Source organism: Asterias amurensis, chromosome 11, assembly GCF_032118995.1.
Source record: "Asterias amurensis chromosome 11, ASM3211899v1".
Classification (NCBI taxonomy): domain Eukaryota; kingdom Metazoa; phylum Echinodermata; class Asteroidea; order Forcipulatida; family Asteriidae; genus Asterias; species Asterias amurensis.
Window position 1 is genome coordinate 8,183,523 of NC_092658.1, and position 23,417 is coordinate 8,206,939.

The 23,417-nt window shown below is 36.8% G+C and overlaps 2 protein-coding genes across 3 annotated transcripts in view; one reads left to right on the plus strand and one right to left on the minus strand.

The window, feature by feature from the left end:
• Positions 1-380: 380 nt before the first annotated feature.
• Positions 381-6,993, minus strand: LOC139944376 (nudC domain-containing protein 3-like). Its single transcript, XM_071941380.1, has 8 exons — positions 6,858-6,993; positions 4,666-4,747; positions 4,345-4,411; positions 3,736-3,940; positions 3,300-3,462; positions 2,733-2,855; positions 1,774-1,962; positions 381-1,439 (listed from the first exon to the last, which is right to left on the minus strand). Exons 1-8 carry the CDS (start codon positions 6,965-6,967, stop codon positions 1,344-1,346), a joined length of 1,035 nt encoding a protein of 344 aa, XP_071797481.1. The 5' UTR covers positions 6,968-6,993; the 3' UTR covers positions 381-1,343.
• A 6,560-nt stretch (positions 6,994-13,553) lies between these two features.
• Positions 13,554-23,417, plus strand: part of LOC139943935 (uncharacterized) — a 31,578-nt gene continuing 21,714 nt past the window's right edge. For both annotated transcript variants that reach the window (XM_071940835.1, XM_071940836.1), the window contains exons 1-2: positions 13,554-13,654; positions 16,120-16,352. In XM_071940835.1, the coding sequence (XP_071796936.1) occupies positions 16,204-16,352 (149 nt within the window). In that variant the 5' untranslated portion in view covers positions 13,554-13,654; positions 16,120-16,203. The remainder of the gene's footprint in view (positions 13,655-16,119; positions 16,353-23,417) is intronic.

Consider the following 23,417-nt stretch of genomic DNA (forward strand, 5'->3'; position numbering starts at 1 on the left):
ACTGATTAATTTGTACAAGCTTAAAGGAACATGTTGCCTTGGATCGGTCAAGTTGGTCTTTGAAAATCGTTCTGTAACCGTTTGTTGTTAAATGTATATGGTTAGAAAGATATTGTAAAAGTAGAATACAATGATCTACACAAATATGCCTCGAAATTGCGTGGTTTTCTTTTTACCCTGTCGACTAACACGGTCGGCCATTTATGGGAGTCAAAATTTTGACTCCCACAAATGGCCGACCGTGATAGTTCGCGACGTAAACGGAAAACCGTACAGTTTCGAGTGATACTTGTGTGGATCATTATATTCTACTTTTATAACATCTTTCTAACCATATGCATTTCATAACAAACGGTTTTAAACGCTTTTAATAAACCAATCCAAGGCAACCTGTTCCTTTAAAGACGGTGGACCAACAAGCCATTTGCAAGTTAGATTTGACTTACCTATTAAGTCTGCTGCCACCCAGCATCCTCAAAAGGTACCTGTATTGTTATTCAGAACTCAGTTCGCACTTTTGGTAGGTACAATAGTCACCATTATTGCCAGGCATATTCACCAAAAGTATATCTTTTATGATATGAATTTGTTTGGAAATTTATAATTTAGTAAGAATTCACATTGATCATACATATGTACAAATAAATCTCAAAATATGATTTTTTTTTTCTTTCCCAAAAGAACCTCAAGCACTAATTGTGATGGAAATTGACAGCTTTGTTTGACTTTGTAATTCAGCATTTAAAAACATGTGCACTTTGTGTAACCAAATTTGTTTTTGTTTTTTCAAATAAAAAGAAAAACATTGCATGGAAATAAATTATTCTTTAAGTTGGTCACACAAGATATGTTTTTCTTCTTTTTGTGGATCAATGGATTACAAAACAACAGGGTGTATCCTCAACGAATTTCAGTACTTTTTTAAGAACATTAAGTAGGATGTGGAACTTTGCATGGTCTGGTGGGAGTATAATAAAATGAGGTTTCTGGGCTGTATGCTTCGTTTTTGAAAGGGCAAGCGCACCAAGGCATTTTCTTCTTGGTAAAGGGCACCCTATGATGATTTTGCAAATTTGTACTGGATCATTTCAAGGGCACCAAGGCGATGACCAGGGGACACGGAGGCAAGGAGGCAATCGCCTCCGTTGCCTCCGTTAAGTATCAGGCCTGAGGTTTGCAGTAGCACAATGTGTAAATCTCTTTTGAGAAGTAATGGTTCTTGAGTTGTCAACCATCGGATCTTTTCAGAACCAACACTACTCAAAATAGATTTACACACCCTGCTACTGCAAACCTCACCTAATGAATATTCAAATATGCTAATCACATATGCGAAAACAACATCATGTGGTAATGTTCAATGTGGAGGGATCAAACTCGGTGCCCTTGAAGGGTGAACCGTCAGTGTTCCAAGCTTTCCGTAGAATTTCCTGTGTCTCCTGTTAGAAATAAACGGACGTAATAAAACAAAATTTAATAACAAACAGCCATTTTCCTGTATAGGATTTCAGGAATTGCATTTTCAGGTATCAATGTATATTGGTTTGAAGTAACACCATGTGTATCTACTTGCTGGGTAGATTATGTTCTTTTGAAAATTTGTCTTGCTATATATTCCACTGCCGTGGAGATATCATAAAGTTAAAATTGCTGTCACTGGTACCTCTGTAATTTCTTGCTTAACCAAAACATTTTCTGCTTAAAGGCTTTTTGAAATTGGGCCAAGAGGTCCAATTTGGTATGAAGAAAGCAAAAGTTAAAAGTTAGTTTTACCATTTCTTTAATTGTTGGTTTTCCTTGTCTCTTCTGTTCCATGTCGAACATGACTCTCTGGTAGTCTTGTTGGGCATCCTCATCCATATCGCTGACATTCTGGACGTTACAGATACTCTTGTTATCGATTTCTGGTTCTCCTTGCACCACCGCACGCCACCAGGCGTCCTTGTGCTTCTCAAGGCTGAGCTGCAATCAGAATAGAGATGATGAACATTAAAGACTCTGGACACCTTTGGTAATTGTCAAAGACCAGTATTTTCACTTGGTGTATCCCAACATATGCATAAAATCACAAACCTGTGAAAATTTTGATTCAATTCATCATTGAAGTTGCAAGAGAATAGTGACACACAAATAGTGTTGCACAAATTTGTGTGCTTTCAATTGCCAATAAAAAAAGTTCAGGCCTGAAGTCTCTTAATATTTGAGTGAGAAATAACCTCTTTCTCAACCATTATGCCAACAATTATTTTGAGTAATACCAATAGTGTCCAGTGCCTTTAAAGGAACAAGATTTAGGTGCGATATAAGAAGATAATTCTCAGAGGTTTTAGGTCCAGAATTACATGGTGGCCATGGTCTCTGTTGCCCTGGTCTTTGCCTTGGTGCCCCTTTCTTCTTCTTCTTCTTCAAAGTAAAGTGCAGACTTCATGGTATAAATATAACGCACTGTGAGGTTGGTGCGCGCGCTGTCCAAGTTTGAGCGGGGGCAAACAAAATAAAAACTCATGTGCAAATATGATGTACAGTGTTGTGCAGACTATAAGACTCTTCCAATGGAAGTGCCTGAAATGAAAATTACATTGGCCGCATTCACATGGCTGTTTAGTTAATTTAAGGCATATCACGCGATGAGCTTCAAGGGATGTCAGGACATTTTGTTAGTTTCAGCGATTCAGATTCTAAAATGAACAACTTTTCCAGAATTCACTTTCCACAGCACACTCCCAACGCACCTGTACATAACTGCCAGGATGCAGACTCCACATTGATTCATCACAGCGGATCTTCATTGTCAGCTTGCCCTCAATTAACACCTGGGGCTCTGACGTACCCGCGTGATGACTCTGAACAGCAACCTGCACAATTCAATTCAAGTCAGGTCAATTATTTATTCATCATGCCAGTATGAAAATAATTTCCTCAGTTTGCACATATACAAAATTTAAAAGATAAAAATACACTCCACATAATTCTTCAATGACACATGATCACAATTACATAACAAAACTAAGTATAAATAACAATCAATCAATCAATCAATCAATATAACAAGTGTTATTTAGAAAATGGCTCTGCTCTTTAAACAACATGCTCTTCAAAGTGTGAGACCTTTTCTGCTCCTGCTTGGTCATTTTTTGAAGCAATGTGCCTTTTACCTGGTGCATCGACATCAAAACTGAGTTCGGAGTCAGAGCCTAAGTGAAGACTTTGAAAAAACTGTAGGACTACTTGAACATACATTCATACTGAACTGCAGCAGCAAAGACAGAAAAAGTCCTCGTCTTCATTCCCAATGTTACCTTAATTGAATCTTCTTTAATTTCCACCTTGAGATCTTTGGCTTTCTTCAGTGTCTCTGGAACAAACACCTTGACATCAAGGTCATGTAATGTCTGAGCCCAGGCGTACTTTTCCCTTAACGCCCCGTTGTAGGTGTCTGCTGATGATATCATTGCACTGGTTCTGGAATCAAAGCAATTCATTTACCTTATCGATTAGAAATAAAGGGCTAGAAACCTCAGTTGGTAGACCACCGGCAGGATAATCTGGGGGTCTAAGGTTCTGAAAATCCTGCTCCAGTTAGGTTTTCTTTGTTCAACCCACAATAAAAAATGTAAAGAGTTAAAACTATTTGACTTTTAGATTATAGACCACAAGGGAAACGACTGGGTAAATTCAAACTTAATTTTGGGTTGAACAAAGAATGACAAAAAATATGTTGACACACGCATGTACCTCTTTTGTTGTAAAGTCGTTGATGACAAATCTTGTTTCACAGTTTCTCCAGCAACTTCTCCTCTGTCCTCATTCTTCTCGTCTGTGAGTCTTTCTTTTCTTTCTCCCACGTCTTCCGACTTTCTCTCAACTTCCCTGCTTGAAGGTTTTTCAACATCAGGCAGTTCCGTAATCTCAACTGTATTGCTTGGGCTTGGCACAGCCGCTAAAATTTTGTTTTAATGTCAACAGACAAAGAGAGGGAACAAACAAAAAACATGGTTTATGAAGGAACAAATAATATATGTAAGCAGGGGAGTTGCCCTTAACTTGGTTTGTGACTTGCCAGCAGGATTATTATTTAGTTTGACATTTCACTTGTCTGTTTTTCAAGAAATATAAATGTTTTCAACACTGATCTAGCCATTCGGACTACTTGGGGTGTTCCCAGGAGTTCTAACTGCCATTTGGTCAAAGGAACACTGCTAAGGGAGACCCCCGAGTCTGAAATAACATATATAAGAACATTTTGTGTCAATCAACTCTTAATTAAATAATATTACAAAGTTGTTTTTTAATGTATTTCATAATTTTAAAAACAAATGGACTCAAAAATAAAAATGGTCTTACCCATTAAAGAACTCTCCAACTCTTCAAGCTGAGGACCTTTGCCAATTTTCTCATACTTTGTGAAAGCCTGGTTAGCAGATAAAGCAAAAAATAATGAAAATTGTGATTTCTCTTAAAAAGAAAATCTGCTATGGGTTTTCTCCGTAACAACTGAACTACTAGCCAAAGATGACTTAATATTTGTCTAAATCTACAAGACACATTGGGGACTTTTGATTGAGACACAAGGTGGCACCACACTTACAAGGTAAATAACACTTGTGAAAAATAAAATGTAGACAAAAAGAAAACAGATATTTCAGAGAATAAGATCAATCTCACCTTCATGACTAACTTTTTAGCCATTCCTGGAGGCAACCCCATTGTGTCGTGCTCATGGCGCATCAGTTTATAGAAGTCTGTCCTGAAAGTTAAAGATAAGGGAAATTTGCATCAACGTTGTTGGTGGTATAAACATAAACAAACAATAACTGCTGATGCATCATGATATAATTATTGATGTTATTGTGATGTTCCACGTCACTTGATACATCATGATCATGATACAGTCATGTTTGGTGTATCTATGGAAGCCACTATTACTATTTATAATATTATTATTTTTGTTCTGCCAGTGGTACCATTTAAAAAAAATGTTTTAGTTTACAAACAAAAGGAATACAATTTCACAATAATAAAATTAATTTAATTCTTAGATAAGAAGATTAAAAAAGCGGTGGCAGGGTATGGATCCCACCCCCCCCCCCCCCCCCCCCCCCCCCGCCCCGGTGCACTGTGCATGTAATTTCAAGCTTTGCCACAAAAAGTGGGGCTTTTGTATGGTGGCCCTGACGGGACACAGCCAGTCGTGAATATTTTTGCGACGTCGTGAATTTATTCACGACAAGTCGCGAATATTTTTGCAACGTCGTGAATATTTTTGCGACGTCGTGAATTTATTCACAAGTCGCGAATTTTTTCACGACTAGTCGCGAAGTTTTTCACGACTAGTCGCGAAGTTTTTCACGACTAGTCGCGAATTTTTTCACGACTAGTCGCGAACATTTTCATGACGTCGTGAATATTTCTGCAACTAGTCGCGAATATTTTTTCAGTAGCTTGAGTGTGTAATTACTGTATTCGCGTTGACGGCTTAGTAATACTAAGTAAAAGCTGTCCCGTACGATGATGATGGATCCGGAGGAGAATTCCGACTCTTGCAAATCGATGGTGGGTTATTTAAACAAAACTAACGTTGACGTATGGCCCTTACGGAAGGCCTAGGCCTAACGTTATAGTTTTACTAGTACTTTAGTAGGAGTAGGCTATCCTATGCTAGGCAATAAACGTTGGCACTTTCACTTTTCAGATAAAACATAACGTTATATGTCACCCGCTCCTTCTTAATGATGAATATCGAGTACATTTTATTTTTGAGTTTATATCATAATAATCCCAACAAGCAAATCTCAACATTTTAAATAAAATAAAAATCATGATCATACGACCTTCCTGTCCAAAATAATATGTAATTTTCGATGACCTTGACACCATAAATTTTACGACCCGTTTTGAAAAACACAAACGCTAGAAAAACTTACTTTTAAAAGTGCGACGTCTCACCCACTCATGAAAACAACTATTTTTTTTAAGAAATGAAAACATCTATTTTTAACCCCGGCGTAGTCGGATCAACAATAGGTAAATTTTACAAACAACCCAATGATAAGTTTAATTATAATGTGTTGACAATTTCAGCAAATAAATTTGAAAATCTTTACCTGAAATGTTAGAGCAATTTGCGTTGTTATTTCCAACTTGAAACGCGAGTTCGTTCCGACACGGCAGGGTGCAACGCATCACGTAATCCCCCACCAAGTTTAACTGAAAGATTAATCCCTTTAGCATTCAGAATTATTTGGGTTTGGAGCAATTCAACCTTGAAAACCCCCGAAATATTGATGAAAATCAGACACTGTTTTTTCGAACTATGATAACAATTCTACTGGATAAAACATGGGCCCATTACACATAACCGAGTGGCTACAATCGTCATAGATTGGCTCTCTACGCGTGCCGTGTAAGAATTACACACTCAAGCTACTGGAAAAAATATTTACGATTAGTCGCGAATTTATTCACGACTAGTCGCAGAATTATTCACGACGTCGTAAAAAATATTCGCAACTAGTCGTGAAAATATTCGCGACTAGTCGCGAAAATATTCGCGACTAGTCGTGAAAATATTCGCGACTTGTCGTGAATAAATATACGACGTCGCGAAAATATTCACGACTGGCTGTGTCCCTTCAGGGCCACCATACTTTTGTGTATAAACATCTCAACCAACGTACGACAGACGGGCTTTGGTTGGGCATGGGCTGGCGTGAGGTGGTGAGTGGCGTTCGTCGTTCGTAAGAATTCGGTTCGTAAGTTCGTCGTGTACAATTTATGTTGGTAAAGAAAGTCTGAAATCGTGAGCTTATTGAGCTAAAACTTAAAACCGGATTAGACAAGCACACTGAAAAAGTTACCTTCTGTACAGGAACTCAAACATAACATCGAGGAATGTGTCTATCTGTTGAACATGTTGCAAAATATCACATAGATTTCCATCAAACTTTCCAGCCATGGGCGCAGCCATCTTGAATTTTACCCAAGATTCTCAAAACCGGAAACGATAGAGCACAAACAGTTGCAACTTTTTGTTTGAAGGGGGGTTCGGCGTTTATTTTATGATTTAAGATTGTTTTTAAATAACTCGTTAGCAACGCCACAGAAACATTTTCCTTTGAAACTAAATTGAAAGTTTTCTTAATATTAAAAATATTTTAAGATTGGATTAATCTCCAATAAATTTTGTGTTAAAAGAACCACCACAACGCAAACACTCCTACAACAGAAAATGGACTCTTCCAATTGGTATTGCACTCATGACATTTCACCGAACTGAACCTAGCACAGTATTGGGCCCGAAATAGCCAGCCGCGTATTCCCGGAAAAAGCCAGCCGCGTATTCGGAAAATAGAACGCATACAGTACAGGGAGGTTCAATTCTGAAGATGAAGATCTGTTTTATTCGAACGAACTTTGAAATACTAGCCATAAACCACAACTTTTTATTTGATAATATGTCAATTTAATAAGTATTTATGATTAAAAAACAATGAAAAAAGAAATAAACTTTTAACAAGACGTCACAAAATGACCCGCAAACACAAAGGCAAAAATTAAATCGTTTGTGTTACACTGTGTCATTAATATACTGTGTAAATACATAACTATAATTTGAAAATAATTTGTACCCTTCATTAAGACAAAAATTTGCTTTTTTATTCCAGAATCTGCAAGACTGATATACTGGGCGGATCAAATTTTGGAGCTGGCCAATTTGGTCAATTAATTAGTGGTTAATTAATCACAATAATATACGCAATTTTCAATATATTTTACCGCACTAACAATGCGGTTGACTTAAAAACAATTTGAAAAGAATTTGTACCCTTCATTAAGACAAAAATTTACTTTTTTATTCCATAATCTTTAAGACTGATATACTGGGCAGATCAAATTTTGGAGCTGGCCAATTTGGTTTACTAATTAGTGGTTAATTAATCACACTAATATACGCCATTTTCTATATATTTTAATACCGCACATAACAATGCGGTTGACTTAAATACAATTTGAAAAGAATTTGTACCCTTCATTAAGACAAATATTTGCTTTTTTATTCCATAATCTTTAAGACTGATATACTGGGCAGATCAAATTTTGGAGCTGGCCAATTTGGTTCACTAGTTAGTGGTTAATTAATCACACTAATGTACGCCATTTTCTATATATTTTAATACCGCACATAAAACAATGCTGTTGACTTAAAAACAATTTGAAAAGAATAATTTTTGTACCCTTCATTTTTAGACGTCATTTTCAATCGTCATTGCATAGGCGTTGCAAGACAAGATTAGAAAATAATTTGTACCCTTGATCGTAATGCCATTTTTTTTTTTTTTTTCAGAACCTTGTATAGAATAATATACTGGGCGTATCAAATTTTTGAGCTTGGCATTTTGGTCCACCAACTAGTGGTTTTTTAACCACACTTGACGCCTTTTTTAATCTTTAATACGCACAAAATGCGTTATGACAAAAAAAAAATGTTTGTTTTTTTAAATTTATTTCAGAACCTTGTGGACTAATATAGGGCTTACTCTGGGCGTGTCAAATTTTTGAGCCGGACAATTTGGTCAACTTAATAGTGGTTAATTAATCACAGCTTTTACGTACGCCATTTGTTATTTATCTTACAATCGTCGGTGGCTGAATAGACCGATTGCGCTTCCAACATCACGTGATCTAAGATGGTTAGTACACATCAACACACACGGCCTGCTGCATATCATCGTGCGTGAAAAAGACATGATTATTGTTGCATTTTGTTTGTTCAGGCAAGGCTTTACTTTCTCGAAATCACTGAAGAATATTCTTTAGTTTGTAACATGAGACCTTACCGGTGGCTGAACAATGCCAGTATGTAGGTCAACACAGTTCCACCAACTTGGAAATTCTACGAGAATGTTCACATGATGTAATATTCTCTAGATATAATTTTATTGTATAAGAATAGGTTTTCCCAGCCACATTCAGCAAAAAAACATGCATTCAATTGCATTTTATTGCAGTCAAATTCACGCTTTTCCCTCTAATGCTCTAAAATAAACTAGGGTTTATTTTTAGCTCTTGCATTCAATTTCGTTTTCGTGCACACGTGATTTCGTTTTTCTCGTGCAGATTCGCTTTAGTCATTCTATTTCATTTATAGGCATTCAAGACTACACTTTGACCGTTAAGTTGAATGTCTACTACCTATTTACAATGATGCATTTAATAAGAATCACCGAAGCGAACATGATTTTGCTTCTAGTATGCTTTTTCTTTTTCATGTGCAACGAATTCAATTTTGCATTCAAATTCGAATTTTATTCAAACTGCTTTAATATACAAATCTTCACAAACTGTTTTGTAAAACCAACTACTTTAAAACAATAATGTAAAGAAAAATGGCAAATGGCAACACAAAACAAGAAATTGTATGAAGGGCAAGGCCCTTAGTTATCATGCGAATAAGGCAATACAAAGGCTCCCCCATTTGGTGTTCAACTAATCTAAGTTGTTATTCTAACAAAGATCATTTTTTCCATTGCCAAACAATGTTTTTTAAATTTTTTATAAAAGTAAACGAGGGTTTTCTGTCATTCATCTTCATGCGATTAAATGATAACTGCAAAGAATGAGAATAATTTAAAGATGAGTTATGGCTTTATGAGTAAACTGTGAATTAGCTCCTTTAAAGTCACCTGGAAGTGGTATTTTGTCGAAATAAAGCTTTTGTCACTAATATAATTATGTGTTTTGATGAGTGGAATGTGAATAAACAGTTAACTAAGGTTAAAAAAATTAGTTCTTATCTTATTTACAAATTTAAGAGTAGGCCCGACCCGAGAGGGCGCTGTTCGAGGCGCGATATTGAAGAGAAAATGCTGCACAGTGCTGAAAAAGACGTCGGACCGAACCACTAGGCACTATTGCTCTTGTGAGTCTGACCAACCATGCAGACTGACCCCATCTGTAGTTGTTTTGCTGCATCCAGCATTAATACGAATGCAAGAAAACAACTTTTTCAAAACGTACGAACTCAATGACTTGGACTTGCATGTTATTTGCACGTGTGTTTACTCTACGCATAAAGGCAAAGTCTGCCTCGATTGACGTCACAAAAGGGGAAGGCGGAGTAACCCCCAAACAACTTTAACTATTTTTTAAACATATTATTATAAATCATGACAAACAATTACTAAAAAAAAATGTTTTATTGTTACTAAACATCTACTTTTAATGTTTGAAAAAATAAAAATTAAATTTCCAGGTGACTTTAAGCACAGTTATGTTGTCCTTTGAATGAGTTTTGTCCATGTATTTTCAGTTTATTTACATCATGTGTTTTCTTAATTGAAATAGCTCATATTCAGTGCGTTGTTACTCTTTCTTAAAGTAAAGGCCAGCACCCGATAACTTTGAAATGCAAAACTAATTATTTTGCTTTAGCCTTGATATATTTTTTGCCCAATATGATGTTGTTTTTGTTTTTCTGCTAATGTCAGGACCATTTTAAATTAGAAGTTAATAAATGTTCCAAAGGAAGCTTACATTAAGGGGGCGTGAAACAATTTAAAAACAAATTAATGGTGTTCTCCAAAGCTTCAATTAGTCTTACCCCATTTTCACTGCTCCAACCGACCTCGGGCAGCCATCTTCTTAGTCAAAATCGCTCAGGCCTTTACTTGGTTATAATGTCAAACAAGTTCAAGTCTGAATTCTTTTTGGTTCATAAGGGAAACTGTTTTAATTTAAATATGAAAATGTAACTTCTAGTTCAAAGAGAACCTCAACAGCTATTCTTCTGATCGTGCAGAACTTTACTTGCTAGTAGCTATATTAAGTCTGGAGGATTGGGGGCTAAAAAATACAATTTTTTTTTATCATAATGAAGGGAACAATAATTTTTTTAAGAGATTGTTCTGTAGGAAATATTGTGCATAGTTGATTAACCACTAATTAGTGGACCAAATTTGCCAGCTAAATAAATTGATACGCCCAGTATATCAATCTTCAAAGTTCTGGAACTAAGAAAACATTTTTTTCCCCTCTAATTAAGGGTACAATTTTTTTTCCGATTTTTGTTATGTCCACCGCCTATGCAATTGTGCGTATACATTGAAAATGGCATCTATAACTGTGGTTAATTAACCACTAATTTTTAGTGGACCAAATTGGCCAGCTCCAAAATTGGATCTGCCCAGTATATCAGTCTTAAAGATTCTGGAATAAAAAAGTTAATTTTTGTCTTCATGAAGGGTACAAATTCTTTTCAAATTGTTTTTAAGTCAACCGCATTGTTATGTGCGGTAATTATATTGAAAATGGCGTATATTAGTGTGATTTACTTAACCACTAATTAGTAGACCAAATTGGCCAGCTCCAAAATTTAATCCGCCCAGTATATCAGTCTTAAAGATTCTTGAATAAAAAGCAAATTGTGTCTTAATGAAGGGTACAAATTCTTTTCAAATTGTATTTAAGTCAACCGCATTGTTATGTGCGGTATTAAAATATATAGAAAATGGCGTATATTAGTGTGTTTAATTAACCACTAATTAGTGAAGCAAATTGGCCAGCTCCAAAATTTGATTTGCCCAGTATATCAGTCTTGAAGATTCTGGAATAAAAAAGCAAATTTTTGTCTTAATGAAGGGTACAAATTCTTTTCAAATTGTTTTAAAGTCAACCGCATTGTTTATGTGCAGTAAAATAATATTGAAAGTGGCGTATATTAGTGTGATTAATTAATCACTAATTAGTGGAACAAATTTGCCAGCTCCAAAATTTGATCTGCAAAGTATATCAGTCTTAAAGATTCTGGAACAAAAAAGTTAATTTTTGTCTTAATGAAGGGTACAAATTCTTTTCAAATTGTTTTAAAGTCAACCGCATTGTTTATGTGCAGTAAAATAATATTGAAAGTGGCGTATATTAGTGTGATTAATTAATCACTAATTAGTGGAACAAATTTGCCAGCTCCAAAATTTGATCTGCCAAGTATATCAGTCTTAAAGATTATGGAACAAAAAAGTTAATTTTTGTCCTAATGAAGGGTACAAATTCTTTTCAAATTGTTTTTAAGTCAACCGCATTGTTAGTGCGGTAAAATATATTGAAAATTGCGTATATTATTGTGATTAATTAACCACTAATTAATTGACCAAATTGGCCAGCTCCAAAATTTGATCCGCCCAGTATATCAGTCTTGCAGATTCTGGAATAAAAAAGCAAATTTTTGTCTTAATGAAGGGTACAAATTCTTTTCAAATTGTCTTAAAGTCAACCGCAATGTTATGTGCGGTAAAATATATTAAAAGTGGCGTATATTAGTGTGCATAATTAATCACTAATTAGTGGACCAAATTAGCCAGCTCCAAAATTTGATCTGCCCAGTATATCAGTCTTAAAGATTATGGAATAAAAAAGTAAATTTTTGTCTTAATGAAGGGTACAAATTCTTTTCAAATTGTTTTTAAGTCAACCGCATTGTTAGTGCGGTAAAATATATTGAAAGTGGCGTATATTAGTGTGATTAATTAACCACTAATTAGTGGACCAAATTAGCCAGCTCCAAAATTTGATCTGCCAAGTATATCAGTCTTAAAGATTATGGAACAAAAAAGTTAATTTTTGTCTTAATGAAGGGTACAAATTCTTTTCAAATTGTTTTTAAGTCAACCGCATTGTTAGTGCGGTAAAATATATTGAAAATTGCGTATATTATTGTGATTAATTAACCACTAATTAATTTACCAAATTAGCCAGCTCCAAAATTTGATCCGCCCAGTATATCAGTCTTCACGATTCTGGAATAAAAAAGCAAATATTTGTCATAATGAATGGTACAAATTCTTTTCAAATTGTTTTTTAAGTCAGCCGCATTGTTATGTGCGGTAAAATATATTGAAAATGGCGTATATTACTGTGATTAATTAACCACTAATTAGTGGACCAAATTAGCCAGCTCCAAAATTTGATCTGCCCAGTATATCAGTCTTAAAGATTCTGGAATAAAAAAGTTAATTTTTGTCTTAATGAAGGGTACAAATTCTTTTCAAATTGTTTTTAAGTCAACCGCATTGTTAGTGCGGTATTAAAATATATTGAAAATTGCGTATATTATTGTGATTAATTAACCACTAATTAATTGACCAAATTGGCCAGCTCCAAAATTTGATCCGCCCAGTATATCAGTCTTGCAGATTCTGGAATAAAAAAGCAAATTTTTGTCTTAATGAAGGGTACAAATTATTTTCAAATTATAGTTATGTATTTACACAGTATATTAATGACACAGTGTAACACAAACGATTTAATTTTTGCCTTTGTGTTTGCGGGTCATTTTGTGACGTCTTGTTAAAAGTTTATTTCTTTTTTCATTGTTTTTTAATCATAAATACTTATTAAATTGACATATTATCAAATAAAAAGTTGTGGTTTATGGCTAGTATTTCAAAGTTCGTTCGAATAAAACAGATCTTCATCTTCAGAATATTGAACCTCCCTGTACTGTATGTGTTCTATTTTCCGAATACACGGCTGGCTTTTTCCGGGAATACGCGGCTGGCTATTTCGGGCCCATTACTGTGCTAGGTTCCGTTCGGTGACATCTCATTCGTATTTCGTGATATTAATAACAGGGCAGTCTCACGTAAGGTTGTAAGAAAAGGTAAGTAAAAACTTTGGAATGTCGTAACAAATGTGCAAATATCTTAATACAATTAATAAACAAATTATTCCGTTTATTGTTTTTAAGTGTTGAAGATATAATTTGAGTATGTAATAAGTAAGAGGTCATTTAAGTTCAACATGGTTCAAGCCAAAAGTGAAGGAGTGTCGATCCTCGGCCATGTCGGCGGCCGGCCTTCGTTGCATTTTACTTGTAGTTCAGTCTTGAGACGCTCGTTACTTTCCGTATTGTCTGTACCCCCCCCCCCTGCCCGCCCCGCCCCGGGACGGTGTAAACATCGAACTTCTTGGGAAGAATTGGTGTAGTGTTTACTGTCATATTGTCTCTCATGTTAAACTGTATGTATATGACAAATTTATCAAATCAAAATAACAATTTATCTGCTGTGCTTAGCCATTTTTGGTGGTGTTTTTTTAAGCAGTTCTAATCTATGAAGAAGTTGGGTCCTGCTCAGCATAGACTCCTACATGTACCAAGCAACAATTTTAGTTAGAGTTAGACAGCTTTATGGAATGTAATTGTAATAACACAGGAATTGAAACTTGATACATATGGTCATCCTGTTGTGAACTATAATTGATGTAAAGTCCTTTCTGTTTGTACTTGTTGTAGGCCTATAATAATATTAGAGGCACTTTCAGTTTTATTTCACATAAGGCCAAATAAAAAACACCAGTTGATCGTCCGGGTTTTTCAAAAAAGAGGAGGATGAGGGCCTTACTATTTACTATTTACTATTTTTTTTTCAAGATGGCCGCTAAGTTCTTCTAGAAACTATAAAGGCTCCCCGTGGGTCTAACATTTTGGGCCTCGTTAACGCTACATGTTTTTCAAATCAGCGTTGATAGGTGAAAGTTTTACGACCGTTAGCCAGCAATAACTGAAGTTTCTTTAGTACTACATTACCCAAACTTTCCCCTCATACTCAATATACATTCATTATGCTTGCATTTCCTTTTTGTTGAGTGAAATTAAAAACATCGTCAAAAAATGCAATTTTCTGCTCGGTACTCACTGTTGTTTTTGCTGCCGCATCGCACGTTTTTTGACTTCTCAATATGCTCAACGCTTTATAAATCAGGCACCAGCCTACTACATGAAGATCGACGAACTACCGAGCTGCGGCCGAGTTTGACTAAACCATTGTGAAAGGGGTGTTACAAACCCGTGTGGCAGTGCATGCGCTGTTTGTTTACAAATACCCGCCGTTCACGCATAAAGTGCCCACGCACGGGTTTGTAACACCCCTCTCACATAATGGTTTAGTCTGACTCGGTCGCGGCTCGGCAGTTCGTCGCTCTACATGTAGTAGGCCGCATCGCACGTTTTTTGACTTCTCATTTTATTATACAAAATTCGAAAAATTGTAAATAGTAAATAAAAAAAAAAGGATGTGGCCCCAAAAAAGGATGCGGGCGGGGACGATCAACTGGTATATTTTTTTATTTGGCCTAATACTGTATACAAAATCTACGGCAGCAGTTTTTTCCGTCCACCATCAAGGACTGGAATGCCTTACCCATTAGTTGGATTACTAGCAACTCATTAAGATTAGATATCTTCAAGGACACCCTCACTAAGCACTTCAAAAATTAAGCCATCCCATCCACACAATGCGCAAAGCTGGTGTGATGTGTCTTTAGATTTTTTTGCTGGCTCAACAATCAATACAGATACAGATACAGACTTCATTGTCTCAAGCTTTCTCATGGAGAAGAATGAAGGTGCTCTTTCTTAACAATTATATGTTATGAAAGACAACCAGGCTGTGAAACTCTCAAGGGAATCTACACCTTAAGTTACTTATTGAAACCACAATATGTTGCACTTTCTATGAAATATACTTCCTGAGCTTTCTTACTCTTAATGCATGAAAAGCCACACACTTTAGCAGGCACAGTTTTGTGAACTTGCTATTGTCGTTATATTGTTCCTGGTGGTAAAGAATCTCCTATGGGGACCAAGTTTAACAAAGAGAAACGTTGTGTGACCTTTGTTCAATTGTGAGAATGCCTACCCACTTCTCTTTTTATAAAACTTTCATCAAATACTTAATGGTATTATACAGGATTTGTACTTAGGACAAACAAATTCATTGTTTAATTGTAGTCTAAAGGCTTAGGTCTACTGATTAAGAAGTTCATACTAAAACCGCTTTTTCTGTGAAATATTTCCCTCTGAAAAGGAGTCATTGTCATTATTGATCTAAGAAAGAAATGTATCTGAAAAGGTAACAAAAATGCATTTCGGTTGTTGAAACCAAAATTAAGGACAATGTGTTGACATGCTGAAAATCCTGGTTTTTCACTATTTTCTTGCGACTCACACAACGGCCAAAATTAAGCCAACATTTTAACAGGTTTGTTTTTTCATGTATAGTTGATCACACAAAACATTAAGACTGTCTGCCCAACCCATTCTGTATAGTACCTTTAACCTCTCAGCAAGCATTCTTGAGGCAAGACACCAAATACAAAAGGATCATTACTGACTGAAGACGCCAGTGAAGTGCCACCCTAACCTTCAAGATGCCCCTGACAGGGACTAAAGCCCTGTTGGTGTGGGCCCAGAGAACCACTGAAGGCTACAGGGACGTCAAGGTTGCCAATATGCAGAAATCATGGAAGGATGGGCTGGCTTTCTGTGCCATTTTACATCATTACCGCCCAGATCTAATGTGAGTATATTTTTGTTGAAATAAAACATTTGTTAATAACTTATGTACAAATCATGACTTGAGTGCTGATACCTTATGTAGATCAAGGTTTGGCCATGACATGAATCCCTACTCATTGTGCATGAATGTATGTAATATAATTTGCCTGTAGAAGTTTCAGCTTCGCTAGTGGCCAAGTTTTTAAGAAAAAGGTGAAAATTACAGGGCAATATTTCAGGCATGTCAGGAGAGTTGCGTAATGTTTCAGGAGAGTCCTTGTGAAGTTGTTTTACTCACTTCTCAAAAACTACTGCACCTCAGCAAGTATTATTTTAAGGGAAGCTTTCTACCATCATTAATTTTAAACTTCGTAAGTTTAATGTGAATCATGGCATTTGTGTTTTGTGTCGTACCAAAAGTACCGAAATTCTGAAGTGCAGATAAATGCATCTGCTGTAATCTCAAAAGTGGATTTAACTTCAATTTCAAGTGAAAGTGAAGAGTTTGTAACTGCAATGTCAACCACCAGAAATTGTTATCCAGAGTTGGATACTGTTTAGACAAATTCAGACAATGTGACTCCTCAAAATATTACTATACATAATTTTAGTAAATAATAATAATTTAAGATTATCGTGCAATAAGGGGCCTACATTAAAATGATTAAAACTACAGAACACAATTAAAAATGCACAAGAAAAAGATAAATTAACAAGACTGGTAACCAGGGCCCAATTTCATAAAGCTTGTAGGCACAAAAACTTGCTTGGATGGTAAGCAGAGCAATTTTTTTAAGCAGTATTTTATACATAAAACAGCTTTATGAAATCGGGCCCTGATCTTATCTTCAAAACACCACAGACAACAATTTACATGTCTTGTCAGCAAAATAAATGCTAGAAACTGGGCCTTCACCACTAACCTCCTTAGCAATCCTTACCTTTTGGTTGGTGTCGCCCTGGTGCATGTGACCATTGCAGGCAACATTTGGCATTACGATCCATTTCCATGTGTGAAGAGGCAGGTGTGCTTGTTGCCTCCCACAAGGGGAATTCACATTGGTTACCTCGGCCTAAAAACACCTGTGTTGCACAGCGCCAGTCCTTGTAGCATACACTCACCCAACTAAACCATCGAGTTGGTTACTTGTCTTTCCTTAAAGGCAAGAAACAGGGGAACAGCCCAGTTTTAACACTGCATCCTTTGAATCAGTCACATGAGGCAACCAGAACCACCATGACCATCCCTCAAAGCATACTAGTCTTGCAAGACGTTCTTGTTGAGTTGGTAAAACCTGTGTGGTAATACCATAGGCCTCATACACTCAACGCAGAAACTTGTCACGACTATTCCACCGATAGAGGGCGTTTCTGTAAGCCGCGATCCTACCAGCAAGATTGTGGTGTGGTGTGGCGATCTGGAAGTTTCTGCAACAGCGCTCGCTAATGTTTGATGGTAGTGTGCGCGGCGAGGAGAAGTGGAGCGGGGATCGCGATAGTTGAGTGATAGTGAATAACAACGACTTGCACCAAGACTAACCACACTATAGATAAAGCCACTGCTGTCGATTCATCCAGGTCTTGTAATTGTCTCAATATTTTAAGACCTGGTTTTAAAGACATCTTTAGCTCACTAGTTTATCCCTTAAAATGATAAGCCCAGACTAGAAACATCAGGAGTATGGAAGAGATGGCGTTTTATCACCCCAAGGATAAAGTTAATGAACATGATATCCTGTGTGACAGGATTAGGTTCCTGCCTTGAATTATGTAATGCTCTCACATGACTTTCTAAGCAAGTGTCTTGGACATCATGCAGTCAGCTCATGTCAACTGTCTCCCTTGTACATCTCTCAAGGCGGTTAGCATTCCTCATTAGACACACAGGGTCCACTTTGCTCATGTTCACTGTCTCCCTTGTACATTTCTCAAGGTGGTTGACATTCCTCATCAGACACACAGGAGACACTTTGCAAAATAAGACTCTATCAAAGCTTAAAGCCATTGGACCCTTTCGGTAAACAGTGTTGTCCAAGGCCCACACTTTGTGTACCACAACTTCTATATCAAATAACAAACCTGTGAAAATTTAGGCTCAATCGGTCATCGGAGTCGGGAGAAAACAACGGAAAAACCCACCCTTGTTTCTGGCGTTTCGCCGTGTCATGACATGTGTTTAAAATAAATCCGTAATTCTCGTTAACGAGAATTTATATTGTTTTGCTGTTTTCTCAAAAAGTAAAGCATTTCATGGAATAATATTTCAAGAGAAGTCTTTCACCATTGCCTTCTGTAAACCCTGTAACTTTTTTTTTTTTTTTTTTCTGAACCGAAAGGGTCCAATGGCTTTAAATCGCTTACTAATCTTCTGTTGTCTACCAGCTAATATTCCAAATGATATACATGCACCTCGACTGGTGCTATATTATTAATCTGCTTAGCAGAGAATTACCTTATTAGCGCTAGCTGTTAAAAATGGTCCCCTGATGTCATTGGACAGTGATGATTCACAACCCCCCGGTGACAAGATTTTGGCCTTGTGCTAAATTTTGAGGACATTTTGACAAACTTAAAAGCTTGGAAGGTCCGAGTCTTGGTTTCGTCTGAGGAAACGGGCGACATCGAAGGTCGTCCCTACCTAGTCTCCCAGCTCATCGTGGGTCGCCCCTTACCTAGTCTGCCAGCTCTCTGCATTTCACTGATGCAGACACCTGCACTCATTCTATAACCCTCAGCTGTTGGTTATTGGTAATGAACATAATCAGTAATCAGGCTGTACTCAATTTGTTAACTACTGCATTAATGGGAATGTTGCCAGCTCTATCTTTGTACAGGTTGGTCGTCCCCAGTCGGTGCTAGTTTGTGCCATTTGCAAGCAAACTGTACACGTGTCTATCTGACGGTTTTGTACTTCAAGAATTTCTCCAACCTTTGCTTCTTCATCATCGTCAATGCTTTTGTGTGTATCATCAACTCAATGAGATTCAAGAAATTGTCTCCCAGATTTACAAAACTTGTGAAGTTGTCTGACAACATCTGAGACCTGACCTGTGTAGAAACTCTTGGCAGATCAAAGACAGTTTCCTGAGGAATGGTTTCTTCAACAACAGCACTGGTGGGACAGAGTAATGCCAGTTTCAGGTGTAGTGTGACAGTTTGCTTTGGTAATTAGAGTTGGTAAACAGTGGGTGATCTTCTGAGGATTGGTGGTCGTTTCTGAAGTTTGCCGCCAGGAAGTATGACACCAGATCGGCTTTTCTTCCCCAATGCAAAGGAAGCCATTCATCTACCTTTTCTTCAATCAACTGTTTAACACTTGTCATAATTTCGGTCACTCCGGTCAGTGAGTTTAGGGCGTCGGTGATTTCTGAGTTAATCCATGAAGGAATTCCTTGAGTATATCGGCAATCCACGAATGTACGAATTATGTCAATGTAGGAATTGTCTCCCACAGTTTGCACCTTATTCATAAATAAACTTGTGTACTGAGGTTGTTGGCTCGTTATCTACGCTGTACAAGTTACTCTACCTCTGGACATAATGGGGAAGACCTTCTTTATGTAAGTTTTTTTTGTCTTGTTGTTTGATAATTTTTTTTTGAGATGTAGTGGGTGCACTGTACACATGTAATGATTTTTGAGTCAAATGCATTGTTTGTACATGTAAGGCTCTAATTTTAGACTGGTTATTTTAGCCTCAGGCTAGAAGACTCATGACAAGAAAAGTTTGGTGTTTTTCAAGTCAGTAAAAAAAAAAATGTTAAAATGTTGATAAATATATCTTTTAATTCTGTTGAGTTTCAAAGTATAGGCTAATCAAGCACCTTGGAGAAAAATAATCAGGGTTTGCCCTTAAAACTGCAGCAGTGGCTAGTCAACAGGACCAGTTACATGTAGCTCATGTCATTTCACTAGTCTGTCGACACCTTTTTCCCTTGTCCAAATTTCAAAATTAAAAAGGGATGCTTTTTAACACTGAACTAGCCAGCCAGACCACTTGGAGTGAATGTTGACTTATCTGCAGGTGTTAACATATCTTTTGGGTAATTCTAGCAATAAAAATGTAAATTAAAGCCATTGGACACTCTCGGTGAACAGTATTGTCCAGGGCCCACACTTCGTGTATCACAACTTATATATAAAATAACAAACCTGTGAAAATTTAGGCTCAATCGGTCATCGGAGTTGGGAGAAAATAACGGGAAAACCCACTCCTGTTTTCGCGCGTTTCGCCGTGTCATGACATGTGTTTATAATAAATCCGTAATTCTTGCTATCGAGAATTGATATTGTTTTAATGTTTTCTCAAAAAGTAAAGCATTTCATGGAATAATATTTCAAGAGAAGTCTTTCACCATTACCTTCTGTAAACCCTGTAAGTTATTTGTAAATCTGTGAGCTTTAAAAAAAATTTCTGTACCGAAAGTGTCCAATGGCTTTAAGTAATTCCATATTTGTTTGTGGTCACGAGCCATTTAATTGCTTAAAAGCCTTTTGTTACAACTAAGCTTGGGCGATATCACGATATTATCGAATATCGCGATATTAATTTGGACACGATATTGGAATCGGATGGATTTGGTTTTAATCGAAATATCGATATATCGCGATATATCGATATATCGATTAAATATCGCGGTGTATTTGCTAGCTGATACCCCATAGGTTTGGAGTAAAACCAGAAGAATAGGTCATTAGAACACCTCTCTTATACTAGGACTGTCTCTTCTACAACTTTCACTTGGAGTTTTAAGACTGATGATGTCAAATTTCATTAATCGCGATTATATCGAATATCGCGATATATTGTCGGCGATATATCGTGAATAAAATAAATCGATATCGCCCAAGCTTAGTTACAACTATACTCTATACATACTAGCCCCACATATGACATAGGCCAAATGTCTTGGTTCTATAATGCTGCACTTATGGCGCCCTGTAAAGTGTGTGACGGGTCACAAGCGCATTATGTGGTAAGCACAGCCCAAGGCCAAGTGTCATTAAAGCTGTTTAAGCAAAAAATACTGCTTAGAAAATGTCTTTGCCATTTGTTAGTGGTAAACTTTATGTAATTTTTGGTGGTCAACTGTTTCTGCTGAGGAAGATTTGTATTTGCCTAGCAAGTTTTTTTGTGCCTACAGGCTTTATGAAATTGGGCACTGGTCATAGTAAAGGGGGGGAGGCGTTCTGATTGGGATTGAGTAAGGTTCTATTGCGACAATGCTGAAGTGAACGTGAATACGTTCTGGTAGGGGGGGGCAATATGTGGATTGGGTTTCAGTTCCTACCTAATTGCACGGGTTTTCCCTGAAACTGAAACTTCCTTCTTTGACATCCCATCTCTCCAGGGGGTTCTTGGCTAGCATAGTGATTAAGTTCAGTTTTTTTTAGAGTCCTTGTCTTCAAAACCAGAGTTAATAAATGAAGTGAAATGAAATAAAACTTTGTGACAGATTGTGCTAGGGACGAAATGTGAGACCTTTAACAATTTGTGCATTTTTTTATTTTAACTTGTTTAAACTGTTAATCTTGTTTATGATAACAATTGATGCACTTATTTTCAGCTCACAGGATACTTTATTAAAACACCCAAATGGTCTCCCCTCCCAACCTTCAGTTATAGTGGAGATCACATTACTCTCTTAACAACTTCTGCAATTGTTTATTTTAACTTTTGAAAACAAAATAAAAGGAAAAAACTAATTTTCAACTGTTTGTGAAAACAATGCATCTATTTTTAGCTGACAGGATAATTTATAAACTCTGAGAATGCGTTTCCCCTCCCAACCTCCAGTTGAAGTGGACTCGTGGAGATGACATTACTGTCTTAATTCATCATTTCCACTTTTGATACTTAGTCATAGACTACCTCAGACTACATGTATGTAAACCATCCAGTTGCCGTCATCTCACGTTAACTCATTCTATACTTTATCACTCTCTCAATCTTTTGAGCTGTCACAAGAAATCTTGTTTTGATCAGGTCAGGCCCTGGGCCCAATTTCAAAATCCTCTTTAAAAAACTCTGCTTAGCAATAGTGAACAGGATACCAGTCACAAATTGAATATGTTACATATGGTATTTTGGCTGGTAACCTTATTCTGGTTAGCAGCATTTTTTTGGGTTAAGTGTATATTTGTGCTTAACCAGCTCTGTGAAATTGGGCCCAGGATGTTCGTCTGACCGGTTGAAAGCTCAAAAGCCACCCACGCCAGCTGTTGACTACAAGTAAATCAGCTGTTGGCTGTATAATATAAAAAGGATATCGTACAAATTTATACAGCTCTGGTGTCTGTACATGTACCAAGCGTGATATTTTAAGCCTTGGTAATTAATATTCTTGTACTATCTTATGGGCCAGTTGTTATACATTCCTGGAACCTTACCCCCATGCTTTATTAATTATCACAAAAGCACGAGTGGAATACAGAAAAATAGTGCTTCTGCGTCCCATATCTAACAACGCTGAAGACGAGGTTGGATACAGGTCGCAGACCCACTGTACTCGCCATATTCCACAAGCGCACACGTGACAACAAATTTATCTTTAAGAAAACTTGACGCGTAACTTAACACAATATGCCGTATGGGAACAGCTGTATGTTTTGCGTGTAGGTTAAAACGCTGCAATATGTGGTGTTACTTGAGTAGAACATCGCAATACGCAGGAGGTGATATTTTTGATGCAATATAGGTTACTATCACACCTCTTGTTGCTATGGGTTGAATCTAGGGTTCAAGTTTGCTTGAAGAAAAGAACTGATGTACATGATACATGTAGACCCGTTGCGCAAGCGCTAACTGTTGATGAGGTGCATGCTGGTCTAGCTCGCTATCAAACTTAGCTAGACCAGCATGCACCTCATTCCTTGCATAATTCGCGCATATCTAATATTTGCGATAAAGTCTACATGTACATGTATGTACTTCATAAACCCTCTAGAGGGAAGTGCATGCAGCGTAATGTGTACATTTTCACAGTAAGTTCAAATATTAATATTTTTATAATTTTGGACTTTGTGGTCATAAACAAAAACTCAAAAACATCAATGCAGCATTTTAACCCTCAAACAAGTCACCACAG